This window comes from Poeciliopsis prolifica, unplaced genomic scaffold (assembly GCF_027474105.1).
Source record: "Poeciliopsis prolifica strain line A6 unplaced genomic scaffold, Auburn_PproV2 SCAFFOLD019, whole genome shotgun sequence".
Taxonomy (NCBI): Eukaryota; Metazoa; Chordata; class Actinopteri; order Cyprinodontiformes; family Poeciliidae; genus Poeciliopsis; species Poeciliopsis prolifica.
The window spans coordinates 8699593-8715490 of NW_026562394.1; the positions used below are offsets into that span (position 1 = coordinate 8699593).

At 44.1% G+C, this 15898-nt stretch overlaps 1 protein-coding gene across 11 annotated transcripts in view; it reads left to right on the forward strand.

Annotated features, from left to right (window-relative positions):
- spns2 (SPNS lysolipid transporter 2, sphingosine-1-phosphate) overlaps positions 1–15898 on the forward strand; it is a 70840-nt gene that overhangs the window by 52796 nt on the left and 2146 nt on the right. For 6 of the 11 annotated variants that reach the window (XM_055043546.1, XM_055043544.1, XM_055043548.1 and 3 more), the window contains 6 exons: positions 682–834; positions 1037–1226; positions 3832–3897; positions 4625–4723; positions 8764–8924; positions 12128–12170. In XM_055043546.1, the coding sequence (XP_054899521.1) occupies positions 682–834; positions 1037–1226; positions 3832–3897; positions 4625–4723; positions 8764–8924; positions 12128–12170 (712 nt within the window). Of the gene's footprint in view, positions 1–681; positions 835–1036; positions 1227–3831; positions 3898–4624; positions 4724–8436; positions 8625–8763; positions 8925–10458; positions 10518–11067; positions 11137–12127; positions 12181–15813; positions 15883–15898 lie in introns of those variants that run through there. The other 5 variants (XR_008606869.1, XM_055043550.1, XM_055043552.1 and 2 more) reach the window with 5 other exon arrangements.

Genomic DNA, 15898 nt, shown 5'->3' on the forward strand with positions numbered 1-15898 from the left:
TAAATGTCCTTTTTCCTTTTGTGAGTTGAGGCTGAAGTTCTGGTGTTATCTGAGCTTCTGAGACGCTAATCAGCTGCTCCCAATTGTAAAAACAATACCTTGTTACCACAGTTACGCATCATCACAACTGTCCAGAAGTAAAATAAAACAAAACAGCATGAGCTAAAATCCTTGCTGAACAGCATCTTTGTTGGACTTCTTCTTTCCGATACTGAAAATAGTCTTATTTTCTTTCAACTTCCACACCAAAGAGTGTTGTAGTTAGCATAACCCGGTGGAGCTTATTTATGGTGCGTTCTCGGATTGAAAGTTCAAATGTAAAAATGTTACTTTTTACATTTGAACTAAAAATGAATAATTCATATTTGTTTTAATATGTGAATATCTGGATCGATATAACCATTGTGATTTGTTGGACCGTCACAGGTGCACACATTAAATCTCTGCTAGAAAATTAAACATATTATTTGGAGATCCAGTTGCGATTAAAGCTTGTCTTAGGGTAACAATCGACTTGTAGATCCAGATATTTCCCTAGAGCCGCATCATAAGGATGCCGGCCAAATATTATTGGCGCGATGAGGAAGCTGCGTGAAGTGCAACAGGAGCTCAGTTTATTTCGTCTTCCTCTTCCCTGACCGTCACTCAACTGTGTGGCCTCTGTGTTTTCCTCTCCGCCAGCCGGAGCTACGTGTTCTCGACCTTGGCGACAGCAGCCGTGTCCTTTGCCACGGGCGCGTTTGGGATGTTGATTCCCATCTACCTGTTCCGAGCGCAGGTGGTGCAGAAGGAGGTGGAAGCCTGCACGAAAAAAGTTTGCAGCAGCAGAGACAGGTGAGACGTCGGCGGAGAGGCTTCTGCTATGAGTAAAATGCTTACAGGTATTATATGCCGTTTGAATTATAGAATCTACCTTTAGGGATGAAATGATTAGTGGGCCCTTTCTACCGTAGCACTTGGTCTCTTTTGACCGGGAAGCTAAAGCGCATTAAGGCTCGCATTTCATCCTAACCTCACTCGTGGTCGTTTCCTGCAGCCTCATCTTCGGGGCCATCACCTGCGTGACGGGGCTGCTGGGCGTGGTCATCGGAGCCAGCACCACGCGGTTCTTTCGGCGTAGAACGGAGCGGGCGGACCCCCTGGTGTGCGCCGTCACCATGCTGGGCTCTTCCATCTTCATCTGCCTCATCTTTGTCGTGGCCAAGAACAGCATCGTCGGAGCTTATGTAAGTTTATCCCTTTTTGTTTTCTCTGACGGAAACTGCGCCCCCCTCCGCCCTCACACAGAGCGATACGTGAGTCACGGTGTTTGACCTCAGGGGCACAACGCTGAAAGTGACAGCTCTGTGAGCAGTCTAGCAGGTGAAGACCTTGTAAAAGCTCACTGAGGTGGGGTTGATGTTTGAATAAAGCTGTAAGAGGACACCGAGAGTGACACCAGCTCTTCTCAGGGCCGCGGGGCAGAGAGCCGCTCTGTGTGACGAGCGGCCTCAGTCGCAGGTCGGCTTTAGCGTGACCTCGGCAAGCTGCTGCAGTTAGCTGTGGCTGATCTAATGAACACATCGGCGTGGCGTTCTCGGTGTAACAGCCTCGTGGAGCAGGAAAGGGTGCCGCTTCACAATCACAGCTTCGGAACAATCCAGTCTGGTCTTAGCAAGCGCACATTATTTTGTTCTTATCACTTACAAAGGAGTATGAAATGACCCTCAAGGTGCCGGTCGGTATTATAGCTGCATATCTGGGGAATATTTTCCCATGCCTGTCAGAGAGCGCAGCAAACAGACTTTCCTAAATGACAGACTGTGGCCGACCTTAGAAGGTCTAGCCGCTCATTGTTCCCTACGACTGGATTTGTTCAACATGTTTTCGGGGTTTTTTTCTTGGTGCCCTCAGAGAGCCCAAGAGAATGAGTATTATATGAATTTGGGGATTTTGAAGACAGAGCATTTCATTTTCCAGGAATAAGTCATGAAAATCACTTTAAGAATTTCAAAAACAAAACATACTGCCCCAATACTATGCATATATACCCTGACAACTATAAGGACAAACTTCCCCATATGTTTCCAGTTTTTTTATATTTGAGTTGGTAGTTTTATTTAAATGTGTTTGTTGGACCTTGCTTTAGAGCATATTCCATTATTTTCTTTATAGTATTGAAGTTTGAGACAATCCACACGAACAAGAATATGTTTTCCCACCAGACTGCCTAAGAATGCTGTAGCAGCTGTCCAGCATGGTGGTGGCAGCATCATGCTGTGGGACTATTGCACACAGCTCCAACAGGACACTGATCCCAAACACATCAAAGCCGGCTTTGGTATGAACGAAGAAGGCCAACATGAAGCTTTGGAAACATCTCCAGCCTCAGTCCTACGGTCCAAAACCAAATCTATATTCTGAATCCAAGCAATTCACATAAACTCTAAACCCATTCAGACAACTGCAACTACTGGAACTTCTGCATAGGGTGGTTGAAATGATAAAGGGAAAGTTGAAACGCGTTCTTTAAAGCTGTCAGCAGAACTGCAATGATACACTTCTTGCCTGCATGCATTTAACGGCTTGTGCTCGTAAAATGTGCTTCGGAAAAGATACTGCAGTCGTCTTGCAACTTCTAATTTAGCTTCCAAATATTAAATAACGGCTGAAATGAATAATAAATGGGATTTAATGAAGTAGGATTTTCATGAACTCCCATTGGGTCAAAGGTGCACATTTATCAGGTGTTTGACAGCAGCGTGACTCAGCCAATTAGACTCCAGCTACGGACGTATCCACACTCATTTCACGGCCACACGTCTGTCCGACTCGATGTTATACACCCGCTGCCTTGCAGAAATAGGCTCCAGCTCATCCTAACGGACAGGAATAGGAATCAGGTGCAGCAAAGGGGTAATATTCGGCTAATCATGCGCCTCGATTAGGATAAACCGCTCGCAACATGCGACTTCACCTCTGGCGTCGGTGCTCTCTACTGTACCGTGTTAAACCATCGAACTCCGCTGCGGTTGTAAGAGAGCGAGTCGGGTTTCATTGCGAGGAGTTGACAGATGTGTCTTGTTATAAGGCGTGACACGGCTGGAACCGCCGGCGCTGCTCCGCCGAGGCCCACCGAGGCCCACCGAGGCCCACCGAGGCCCACCGACCCCTCGCAGCTGTTGTCGAGACGAGACTTGGCTCCTCTCTTTCAGGAGGCAACGCATTGGCCTCAGGGCGGACCCGTCTGACATGTCGGCTGTCGGAACCCTGCCGGATCTCTCTCTCTGTGCTGCACTGTAGGTCTGGCGCTCTGACGGACGGGCGAGAGAGGGAGTGAAGGGGGTTACTCCCCAGCAGGAAACACACATCAGTCGGCCGTGTTCAAGCGGGTCAGATGAAGCCGGGCAGTGCAGACACACGAGATTCCACCGCAACCAAATCCCTCTAGGTGTGTTTACGAGTCAAGCGGTCAAGAACGACGCGGCTGCACGTACGTCGATGCAGTCCGAGGTCGTTGGAAGAGTAAAACAACTTGCTCTGTCTATTCCGAAGGGACGTAATTTGAAATCGCAGTGCCAGAGCGTTTTCCCGCATTGAATATCTGGTGACGAAAATAAACAATTGTTGTCATCCCGAGCTGGTTTTCAGTCTGTGGGGTACAGCTCAGTGAAAACCTACATGTCAACATAATCTATGGGGCAGCGCCATAATAACATGTTTTCGAACCGCTTTTAACCAAAGCAGTTCTTAAAGCAGCGATAGAAATATCCTCCGGCTCTTCCCTGGTTTACATGTCAGGTCAGCGGAAAGTGGCGGCTCTCAGAGAGAAATCTCTTTGTCTTTGTTTAGGTTTGCATCTTCATCGGAGAGACGCTGCTTTTCGTGAACTGGGCTTTGACTGCAGACATTTTAATGGTAAGTGGAGCAAGTCTTTGAGTGGATCAACTGAGTCATAAAGGCTGAACTCTGATCTTAATAGGGTGAGATACAAAAGTATTCATGCGCTTCGATTTATTTATTTATTTTTTTACATTTAAGTCCCACTGAGCCACAAACTTTAATGTTTTCCTTTCGGGTTTTATTCAGCCAACAAGAAGCTGCTCTTGACTTTAAAGTGGAAGGAAAAAAAAAACATGTGGATGGATGCATTTGATTGAACTCTTTTGGCTTAATTTGATCGATTAACCCAACACGCCGTCGTCATAGTGAAACATGGTGATGGCGGCATTCTGATCCTTGCTGGTTGAAATGTATGGGAGTACCGGTGCAGCAAAATACAGCACAGTGCTGGAAGAAAAACTGACCTTTTTAGAGCTTTATTAGTGATAACGTTTGAAATCTATTCTCATTATCCTCTTATCTTTTTAGTCATGTAGTGTTTCTCATTTGTCAGTGTCCTAAAAACCCAATTAAGTTGATTAAAGTTTCATTCCGGCGGCGTGAAAAATTCCAGAAAATCATTTGGTGTGAATTATTTAACGACAATTTGTACGTGTCTGTGTTTGTAAAATTTTTTTAAAAAGATAATAAGCCAAACAAATTCTTTATTTTTAATTAGTTTCCCGGCTTTATCTGAGCCGACCAAGTGGTGTGACTCCCTTCTTCACCTTGACCTTATTTCCCTCTTCCTGTCTCTCTGCAGTTTGTTGTTATTCCCACACGGAGAGCTACAGCCGTCGCCTTTCAGAGCTTCACCTCTCATCTCCTGGGTGACGCAGGAAGTCCGTACCTGATCGGCAAGGTAAGACCCTCGCCCATCCGCCTTCTCCCCAAGCTGTGGCTGTGTGCTTAAAACGCACACCAGCTGACAAATATGGCGCGCGCCGCTTCGGCACGTAAACAAGCACATTTATACACCGGCTCAGCTCCGGCTTTAACTAGGCCAGCGCAAAGTGCTTTTAGCGTACCTGACCTGTCCCAGGAGAACCGGTGAACAGGATTGTGATTTTTGCCGCTGCTCTCCAGGCAATCAGTGGTATTTTCTAGCAGGTCTCCCGGCTCCCCCCGGAGACGCCAGAGCTGCTGTATTTGATTTAGTCTACCAGATGAGAGAGTCGTCCTTCCCGGGCCTCTCAAGGTCACAGTCAGCCTGTTTCCCCCGCTCCAACCTAACGCTCCCCACCTTTCAGACCGAGTGCGTACACCCCCCAAAAGAATAGCATTCAGGAAGCCGGAGTGAAAGTGCTGCTCGGCGTTCAATGGAGTGTGAAACGGGATTCGCATCAGACTGTCAAAACACATTCGTCTTATTTTAAAGTGAGAATGAACATTTCTAAAGTTAAATAGCCACTGAGCCCCTCCTCCCCCGCATTCTGTAAGGAAATGGTAATAAAGGCAGGAAGAAGTGCATTCTCCTACACGCCGCATCACGTGTCACACTCTATCCGCGCATTTAACATTTTAAATCGCCTTTTTTTTCATTTTTTATGTCCATGTGGGACTGCAACTCGTATCGGGAGAATAGAGCGCTTTGTGGGTGTGTGTTTTATTGCTCGCAGTCTGAGCTCCATCAACAAACGTGGCGGATGTCTCTGATTAAGAGAATCAGACTCATTCAGGATCCTCCGTCAGGACCTGACAGGCTGGCGACAGGCGCAGCTGTGCTGAGCCGCTGCCGTTCCTGTTCCTTCTCGCCTGAATGAAAATCTGAAACTAGCATCTGAGGCAGGTGAAAGGAGCGAGAGCAAGAAGCGTTTCTCAATAGAGCGATCAGACGCAGCGTTGCCCTGAAATAAATATTGTTTCTGCACTTACATAGGAGTTTTCTTCGGTTTGATCTTAACTTCCTCTCTCTACCATGTTTCAAACTGAGTGTAAGGAGAAAAAAAACAATGTAGAAGTAAAAAGAAACTTTTTGAATAACATGTTATTTGCCATTGTAATTCTCGACTTTCTCAAACTGAAGTATTTTCACACTTTTTTTTATTTGAAGCTTTCAAAAGTTACCCACAGAAAGTGAAGGTGACATTTTTAGTCATTTTCCACTCAATTAAACTCAGAATATCCTGAGGTGAAAGCAGGACTTTCAGCTCCAGTTTATGCATTATGTTTCCTCATGGAGCTTGTGCTGATAGGAAAGTGAGAGTACGCCTGTATGCTAATGTACAACGCCTTACAAAGGTATTGACACGCCTTAACCTTAAACATATAAGCACAACACTGTATATAAATAATGTGGCCACAGACAAGAAAATTTCCATCAACAAAACTCAGAAATTTCAACATCATTTTCACGGATTTCTAAGAAAAATATACAGATATCCTCTGATGTCAAAAGTTTTAAGAAAAAGAAATAATACATTTCCATGATTTAATGCATACATTTACAATATTAAAACTAGGATATTCTCTGACTTTGAAAAGGAAACATAAGTCGGACATTTGTAGGAAAAACAGTCCGACATTTTAAAGATCAGAGAACATTTTAAAGATTCTTACGCTCAAATACGTCAAATTAATCTATAAATCTGAGTTTGGCAGAAACTCTCTCCTTCATGGCCACATGAATTTCTCCACGTTGTGCCCAAACGCTTAGTGGGACAGACTGGATGAAGAGCGTTTCGCAGCACCAAGTTTCATTTCTTGCCACAGATTCCAAATGAAATTCAGTCTGTACTTTGACTAGAACACAGCAACAAATAAAAATGTCTTGATCTCAACTGTTCTGCTTCAATTCGGACTTTATGTTTAGGGTTACTATTCACCCGGGAGGTGAACCCAACCAATTATGCAGCCTTTTACGATCTCTAACCGGTTTTGTTCTGGGATTATTTTGTATTTAGTGCCGTCCAACATCCCAATAATGTCGACCTGCCTCTTAAACTGATGCAAAGTGTTAGTTTTACACCACATACGCAGTTTTGAATGTGCCCTAAAAGTCCACTAATCAGGTGAAGGCAGATGAATTCATGCTAATCTTGTCAGATTTGTATTTGAAAAAAATGAAAACCAGGCATCCTTTTTCTTTCACGCACTGATTTGTGTTGATCCATCATATTAACTACCCCAAGAATACATTATTTGTTGTTGCAACCTAAAACACATGGAAAAGTTTGAACAAAATGAAGACTTAGACAAAGCACCATTTAGTACCACTCTTATTACTGACATCCACTTTTTCCATGAGTCAGATTAATGCCACCCTGGATTACTCGCACATTTCTTCAGTCCCCCAGGATCCACTCCACTCCACGCCACAGTTCTCTCCTGATGAGTGATGTTCTGAACGCCCGGAGGTTTCTCGCTTCCTCCGCAAAAAGCCCGACTGACGACTGCTCCGAACGCTCGGAGTGCGTCAGTGTCCTGAGCTGAGGTTTAGCACACGAGTGTGACGGACCGGTCGTGACGCACACCAAGTGGGGGCAGATATGCAGTCGCCCATGCGTATTGGCCGGGGCGACCGTGAATTGGCAAAAAGAGACGGAACAGCAGGAAACAGCAAATGGTTATCGCCAAGCAACCACAGGAGAAAGATAGGGAAAATGACTCAGTTATTTTGGTGCATGCTGAGGTTTTGGGCTTGAGCACCGAGCAGACCTGAAGACGAAGGCCTGAGGTCAACAAACCAGATCCGGCGGGAGAGAGCTGCTTTTTAGTGGTCACGCCTCAGGAAAATTACCACCTTTTTTTTTTAAAACGCTGAATATTTGAAATTCCCAGAAATTTGAGCCGAGACTCATTTTCATCAGAGCATATCAGACTGATGCCACTCAAGAATCCTCCTGATAAACACAACCCTCCTCTACCAGTAGAGAAGGACCATACCACCTAGTTGGTAGCCAGAAACAATCTCCATAATCATCTAAGAAATGCCTTCTGGCAGGATAATTAGACCGACAGCAGTTCTCTGCTTATTTTTAGCTTTGCTGCTCTGTGCAAGTTGCAGAGAATTTACTGTTCTTGATGAAATGGGGGCCCTGGACTGGCCACGCACACACTGATGCCGCCTGGGTTTTTAATGGCTCTTTCCCAATGCACGCACTCCCCTCGCACAGATTCACCTCCTTCAATATCCTCCTCCAGCTTTTTTCCTGCAGTGAATGTCAGTCTGCGGGAGCTAACATGAAGTCAGTGTGGCAGAGCCACTGCCACACTTTGACTCACGCACCAGCAGAGTCCTGCTGTTCGCCTCCCACCGACCCATCCACACGCAGCTAGCTCAGCGTTGCCATTAGTAGCCATGTGATTGTCAGTGGGACCGCCTTATGAGCGATACAGGGAGCCATAACACCCACTTTTCTTCAGCTGTTGTTCCCCTTAGCATAACACATGACACACTGAATTCTCAGATTAGCTGTTGGTTGTCAAACTCTGCCTTGAATTGGAGAAAAAGTGCATACAAACATGTGAAAACCAACACTGGGTAGTGTATTGTAGAAGGTTTGAATATTGGCCTTAGGATTAGATGTCGATTAATGGTTTATTGGACTTTTAGACCTTCTTTTATTGTTGTAGTTTGGCCTCCGACCAGAAGAGGGCACCGCTGGTCATCCAGGGAGCCGGCTGAATATACAGGAATAAAAATGGCGGCGCCTCACCAGAACGAGAGAGAAACGGTTCAGACCTTCGTCTTACAGAAAGGCGGTCCACCCAATTGAAACACGATCGTCAGAGTTTTAAGGAAATGGTTATTAATTAATTAACCGTTGGTTCTTTGATAGGATCAATCAACTTTAGGTTGACTCATTGATCACTTACTTACATCCCCGCTTGGTGACGAGCTTTTATTTTTATTTATTTATTTTTTAATGTTTTCTCTTTTTTCTTTGTGTCTGGCTGCAGATCTCTGACAAGCTACAGGAGCGATTCGCTTCGTCTGAACTGTGGAAGTTCCTCAGTTTGGGCTATGCCCTCATGCTGTGCCCCTTCATCATTGTCGTGGGGGGCATGTTCTTCCTGGCCACGGCACTGTATTTCCTGGACGACAGGGAAAAGGCCGAAAAGTAAGTGGCATTGTTAAAACAGCTGATTATTTCATCTATTATTCAGCAGCCCCTTCTTTAAATATTATCACGGCCGGGTTGTTGTCAAGGAGGCCAAAGAAACTGACTAAAGGCTACAAGGAGGCCAAAGAAGTTCGGTAAATGTAGGCAGAAGTCGGTTTTAGGGTGTTTTTATTTCCTTTCTTATGGCGTTTGCTGGTAACTTTTCTGATGTTACTGAAGTTTGACATGCCGCTCAAACATAACAGCCAAAGACCCGCAATATCTGGGCCGACAGAAAACCCCAGTAAGCTAAAACTCCCCCACAGTCTGTTAGACTCACCAGTTTGTTCAACTGCTTCCCCTCTCATTCACATACTCATCTTTTCCTCTTTTATTAGCACCAAAAATATGAATCAGCTGGAACAAAAGCTGGTCATGGATTTTAAAGTCTAAAACAAGCTCTGTATTTTTATTTTTATTTCTTTTTTTTAATGGCGAGACAAAACTTCTTGTTTCTTTTTTGATCACATTGGCTTGCTCCCCTGTTGCCAGCGCTTACAGAAATGACTTCCTTCCCGTGGAAGACGCGGAACATTTTTAGACAGGATGGCGGCGTGATGTCCGTCCACATGTCCGTCCACAGACGTCTCGTCTTCGTCCGTTAGGAGGTTGTGATTCTTTCTCACGCCTAAAATTATGAGGAAGGCATTTCATGCACAGGCAGACAAGAAGCAGAAAAGAAAATCCCGTCATTCATAAAAAGTTTTCAGATTTGTAGAAGAGATTTGAGGACTGGTCAAAATCTTCAACTCTAGCCTGTGACTACTTCCTCTTAGTGCGTCTACGCTGCACTAAAAGCGTAGCACAGCGTATCGGCGTAGGCTTGGTTCCTCTTCCAGGAACCAAAAAAACAAAAAGCGGAACATGAACTAAAAGAGGACACTCACTCCTGAAACTGTGCCAGAGATAGATATTAGCCCGTAGTACAGGAAGTGGTTCAAACTAGAATGGCGCTATCAGACGCTGCGGGCTGATTCCAGCTAACCACAACCCGCCGACTTTCACCCAACACCAGGGAGGACAAGGCCACACTTTCTAATGAATAGTTCACAAATTAAAAAAACAAACAAAAACTACCGAGACTCACATTCAGGCTTTGTTAGTAGAAATCTCTTTGTTCATGTTTGGATGTCAGCTTTGTATTTTATTGTTTTGCAGATTTTCAAGTTTCAGAAGCAAGTGCATATAATTTTTGATCAATTTAAAGTGACACTTTTTGTGTTTTAGGCTACCAAAACAAAAATAATTATAAGTTGCCAGGTTGGAAAGCGTTTTACTTAATTGTATAATTTAAAAAAATCGTGCAGGTGGAGAGTAGTGGACATCAGGTAAGAAACCATTTTGAAAAAGCCCAGTATTTTCCCCTGAACTAGTTGTTTTCAGCCATTTTTTGATACGTTACTTTTGAAGTGTATAGACTTGTTTGTCTGGACTTTGTTCATAAGTGATGCTTACAAATGTACTCTGAAAAACCTATTTTTTTTCTATCAAGGGAACTGAAAATACTAAAGATAGATTGGCAGGGAAAGCCTGTTTCTACTGACAGTCTGAGTAAGTAGAAATCTTTCTGAAGAGAAGGAAGAGATCAAATGTATTTGAAATGTTCAATCAGTGACTCAATGTCATTTTCACAATGTAGGGAAAAAGGGCACAGGGTCAAAAATGCATTAGGAAAACCACAGTCGTTTTTGGTGAACTTTAGCTTCAGCATGCTTGAGCTTGAACTGTGATTCTTTGTTGTTTACCTCGACCAGTGCAGCCAGGTGTGCCGTACAGGAGGGAAAGTTAGGACAATTCCTAAAAACTTCTTATAGAAATATTTTTTTAAAAATGGGGGGACCTTGTCAATTACAAAATGAATCATATGTAGAGGTTTTAACATTGTTTTAGGGGTAAAAATCAGGCCAGTCCAAACAGCACACATCCATATTTGAGAGAGAAAAAATTTATAGCCCAAGTGACAACCACTTAGCAGAGTTAGCTCAGCCAGAATCTACTGTTTGGCTCCATTTCACTAGCATTTAATGAATGAAGGAAAGAACTTAACAGCATATTCAAATATTTAATGTGTACCTGTACCTTTTACCACACTTAATGACAGGTGAGTCAGTCAGCAGCAGCTCTAGATCCGATAGCAGCGTAAGCACTTCCTCCTCTCCCAGTGAGTAAGGTGAGCAACACTGTGTTCAGTCTACATGGATTTTTCTCTCTCTACTCTTTTTACAATTGCACAACAAAAAAACAATTTGTTACTCGCAGAAATTCAAGCAATCTTTGTAAAATCTTCCATTAGCACACTTAGCAGGGAGTGGATGAGGGTGATAGACAGCAGCTGCGAAGGGGGGGCCCCCAATTAAAATTTTTGATCTGGCCCCCCTGAGTGTCGCCTTCACTCTCTCTTCAACCAGAAGTGTGGATGAAACATGTCCAGTATCAGTACTCGTAGGCGTCTCAAGTAATTTCCACCCACATCACTGTTGAGTTTTTTTGACTGCATATCTTCTAGGTTTCATAAAGAATATGAACTTCCCAATGAAGAAAAAAGGAGCAGCAGCAGAAAAGCAGTTTTATTTTTCATAAGTTGCAAACAGCCCCCCGGGGAGCAGGCAAAATTACACCGATGGTTGTTCCATATTACTGGTGGTGGTGTTTATATATTCCATTCAAGCCATAAACCCTACAATTTATAAATTCTCCACGACTCTACAGAGTGCTACTCATTTTTTTCCCCCCACCTCCTCTCAGTGTGTCCTCAGAAACTCTGTGCTATTAATAAAAAAAGAAGAAAAAAAAGGCATGGAGCCGAACGAGTAACTCACTGGAGCGTGTGTGTCTATTTCCAGCCTTCGAGAGTGCTTTATTATTCCTAGCTTCTTAGCTTTTTTTAGCGGCTGGGTTTCCATTAATAGCGCAGCGCAGTGCAGTGCGTTCCCGCGCGTTCACGCCGCTCGCAGTTCTGCCTGGTGATGTGCCGGAGCAGAACCGTCTCATCCAGATTCAGCGTGTGCATCACGGCTGAAGTGCAACTAAACAGACGGAGAAGGACTTTCTCTGCACGGGATTGCACAATGACATTTAGGGGAAATGAACCACGGAGATGCAAAGAAAATGATGAAACGTTCGTACTTTAATCACTGCTTGAACATATTTTCTCCTTTCAGGGTCAAGAAGCTGATGCAGCAGACTCCACCTTCTTCAGTCAAGGTATGACCAGGTAATTCGCCTTATGTTCCAAAAGCCACTTAGGAACATTAGTGCTTTTCACATCGGCACTTTGTCGGACAGTTTGAGTGGCTGATAACACAAGGACAACCCTCTAACATTAGCATGTAGAGAGCTTCCCGCTCATTACCTGAGTAGACTCTCACCTGAAGAGTGTGAGGGTCTCGTGTTCATCACGAGACGTCCCGCTTAACGGTTCACGGAGCAATCGACAGCGATTGCTCCGTGAACCGCTTTCCCATCGCGCTGGTCAGAGAGCTGACCAGCGTCTTATCACGACCTGAGCTGCTTTTCCTTCTTCCTGCCTTTATCAGGCCCACATGCACACAAACAAAGTACTGGACTTATTAACCCAGACAAAAACATAATAACTGGCAGCGCACCATCCACGTCTGTGTACAATGGCTGCGGTAGCAGACACTGAATAAAAACAAGGATAAACTTTGACTCCCTGATAAGGCGGACAAGGAATCTGTCGTGACTTATTTGTTAAGGTTATCACGCTCAGAGCAGATGTCAAGGCATTGCTGCTTTCTTTACCAACCTGTCAAAGTTTCTTTCTTTTGTTGAAATACTGTAACAACACACAAGAGCAAAGAAACGGGAAGATCATGTGTGCACTTCAGGGTTTGTGCCCATTAACTTTTAGTAGCGCCCTGTTTAGATAAAGAGGTTAGGCAAATGTTGGTTTGCAAAGTCAAATGACTAATATGTGAATAAAAAAACCAACAAGTAAAGAAGGAGCCACTTCAAACCCTCTTATTTTTTTTTACATGATGAAATGACGCCAACTGATTTAAAAAAAACTGGGAGCTTACTGGGAAACTGGCAGGATGGGCAGAGTTCAGATGAGGAAAGCAGAGTGATCATTTGCCAACATTACATCTTCCTGTAACATTTGAGAGAAAGAGCCAACCAAATGGAAAAACCTTGAGGAGGTGCGAGTTCACGTAGATTCTGACCCCAGGACCTTGCTGACTCGAAGAATGATTTCGGTTGTGAAATATGCCGTCCACTTCCAGATAACAGTTAGATGTTTTCCTTTTGCTTTGGTTTCTTTACGTTCTTTTTTTTTTTTTTATAAAACGCAATTTCAAAAATATCTCCACAATTCAGGCATTATGTGAAACACATATAATTATTTCCGAATGAAGCTAAATGTTATTATATAAGATGTCAGCAATCAAAGCCATAAACACATTTGGTGTTTGCATCATTATTGACAAAAAGTAAATGTTGCCAATTTTGCAAAAACAATAGGAGTGATTTTTCATGATTTAGGATCACCTATAGAAAATCGTTCCAAACATCTTCCTGGAGAAACCAATATTTTTAACTTTTTCAGATTTTGACACATAACAAACTTTATTATGCATAATCATAATGTGGAAGACAAAGTTTTAACATTGATGTAATCCATTTGGTACATAAAGCTTAGCTTTTATGTAACACTTTGCTAACATGCTATTGTTAGCTTAAATGCTACAATTACATTGCATTTAATGGTATCTAAACACCATCAAGATATTTAAATATGTACTGTTAGCTTAAAGGCTAACAGTTAGCATTTAAGAATACATGCTACTGCATTGAAGGTAACATGCTACTGTTAGCTTAAATGGTACCTTTAGAGTTTGAGCTATCACTAGCATGCTGATGCTACCATTGGAAAGTGTGTTATCACAACTATAGCGTTTTAATTCATTCTTTTTTTAGGATGCTTTTGTTAAAAGTATATGTGTTTATTGGGGTTTGCATTTATGTCTTAATGGAAGAAAAGCATGTTACAATGCCGGCACCTCTTCTTTGGGAACCGCCTCTTTCTAGTAAATTTAAAAAAGTTTGGCTTTCATAGAAACAGAAATAGTAAAAATCAATACTTTCGTCTTTTACTTCAACAGGCGTCATTAGCGTTGACAGCTGGATTTTAGCAGATGAAAGCTAATGACAGGTGACATGAAAGGCTGGCACACGTATCATGTTCCAGAGGCCGGCTCTACGAGTTTCTCATCTCACACACACACTACACACACACACACACACACAGCCACACTACACGCAGACACACAGCCAGAGCATGTGTTTCCCACTGTCAAAAGTTGCTATTTATAGAAATCCCTGATCGTTGCATTGCTATCCCAGGTCAGAGAGCTGAACTGCTCTTCTCTGTCCCGTGGAAGAACCACAAAGATGTTCTGCGGCGACTGATTTTCAGCTAATTTTGTCTCCGAATGCAAAAAAACAAAACTCTGCACATCCATTCTTCACTGACAGCGCAGGCTGTTTAGGTTGCGACACACTTTGAAAGTTCGAGGAGAAGATCCCACAACTCCAGCATTCATCTCTGACAAGAAGTCGAAGGGAATAAGAGCAGATCCGCTGAGGAGGGAAAAAAAAAAGACATCTCGTCTAAATAAACGAGGATGAGGAGAAACGGTAATCGCTTAAGCCGTTATACATCGCAGGCTAATCACCGGCAACGCAAGTAGTAGATCGGATCCAATTAACTCCCTCTGCTGCCTCTTCTGACCACATCCGCCCTCCCCCTCATCCCGCCGTCCTCCAGGACGTCAGGATTATCGTGAGGGCATCCCCGAGCTTGGCGCTGTCAAAACATCGGCAGGAGATCTGACAGCGGAGCTTCGCGCTCGTGTATTCAGTAACCGCGATCCCATGTTGGCCCCATGCGGGGGAGATCACATCACAGGGCAAAACTTTTACCGTTATAGTGTTTGTACAGCTGCAGGCGCATGCTTTCCTGCTTTGCACTCTTATCATTTCACAAAAGCTCCAAGTCCTGTCAGCACTCCCACACACACACACGCACGCACGCAGACACACACAAAGTGCAAAGCTGGACGTGAAATGGAATCTTGGATTTAAGATGATTTCGCTTCTTTCTGCCTCTCGTTCTCTGTCCGTTCGTCCAGCCACGATTTGGATCCTCTCAGCCATAAAAGCAACATTTTGCTTTGATTAGACTTTGTAGGTCAGTCAGGCCAATCAGCTTTCCCTCCCTGCCCCCTTCTTCCATTAGCTCACGAAGCCAACGTTTCCCCGGCATATTCACGGCGGAGCGATTAGCGGGACGGCCGCTTTTCACACGAATCAAAGCGCCGTTCGTGGCTCTAATTGTCTCAACGTCACTCTGGCAGTTTTAGAGCCTCGCTCCCAAACGATATCGCTGAGGCCATTAACGACGGAAAATATTCCATCCCAAAATTTATTTGGCTCTGCTCTCACTCATAACATATTGTGTACTTTTGTATATCCAGTAATTCCTCAGTCGGGGCTAATTAACCGGTGCAAGAGTCGAGGTTTGTGTGTGTTGCACACAGGGCCGGACTGGGACTCGTTTCAATAAGTCGATTAGCTCGTTAGTCGATAACCTCCGTCCCTCGTTGCTGTGGTTTAATGCTCGTGCTGCTCAGGTTTTCGAGTCGGTATGCTGAGTGCAGGAGTATATTTAGGCCACGGTCTGGTCACAGTTTGCAGGCACTTTCAGGAAAGTCCGACCAGATGGCCCCAGAACTGTTGACCTCGGCATTAATTACACCAGTGTGTCCTGCCGCGAGGCCCGACTCGGAAGAGCTCACACCCTTCTCCTGTCTCTCTCCTCCCCCAGGTGATCAGCAGACGAGGACCTATCTGCACAGACGTTTAGAGGACGCCAAAATAAAGGGTGCCTGCCGTCCTTTTTTTTTTTTTAT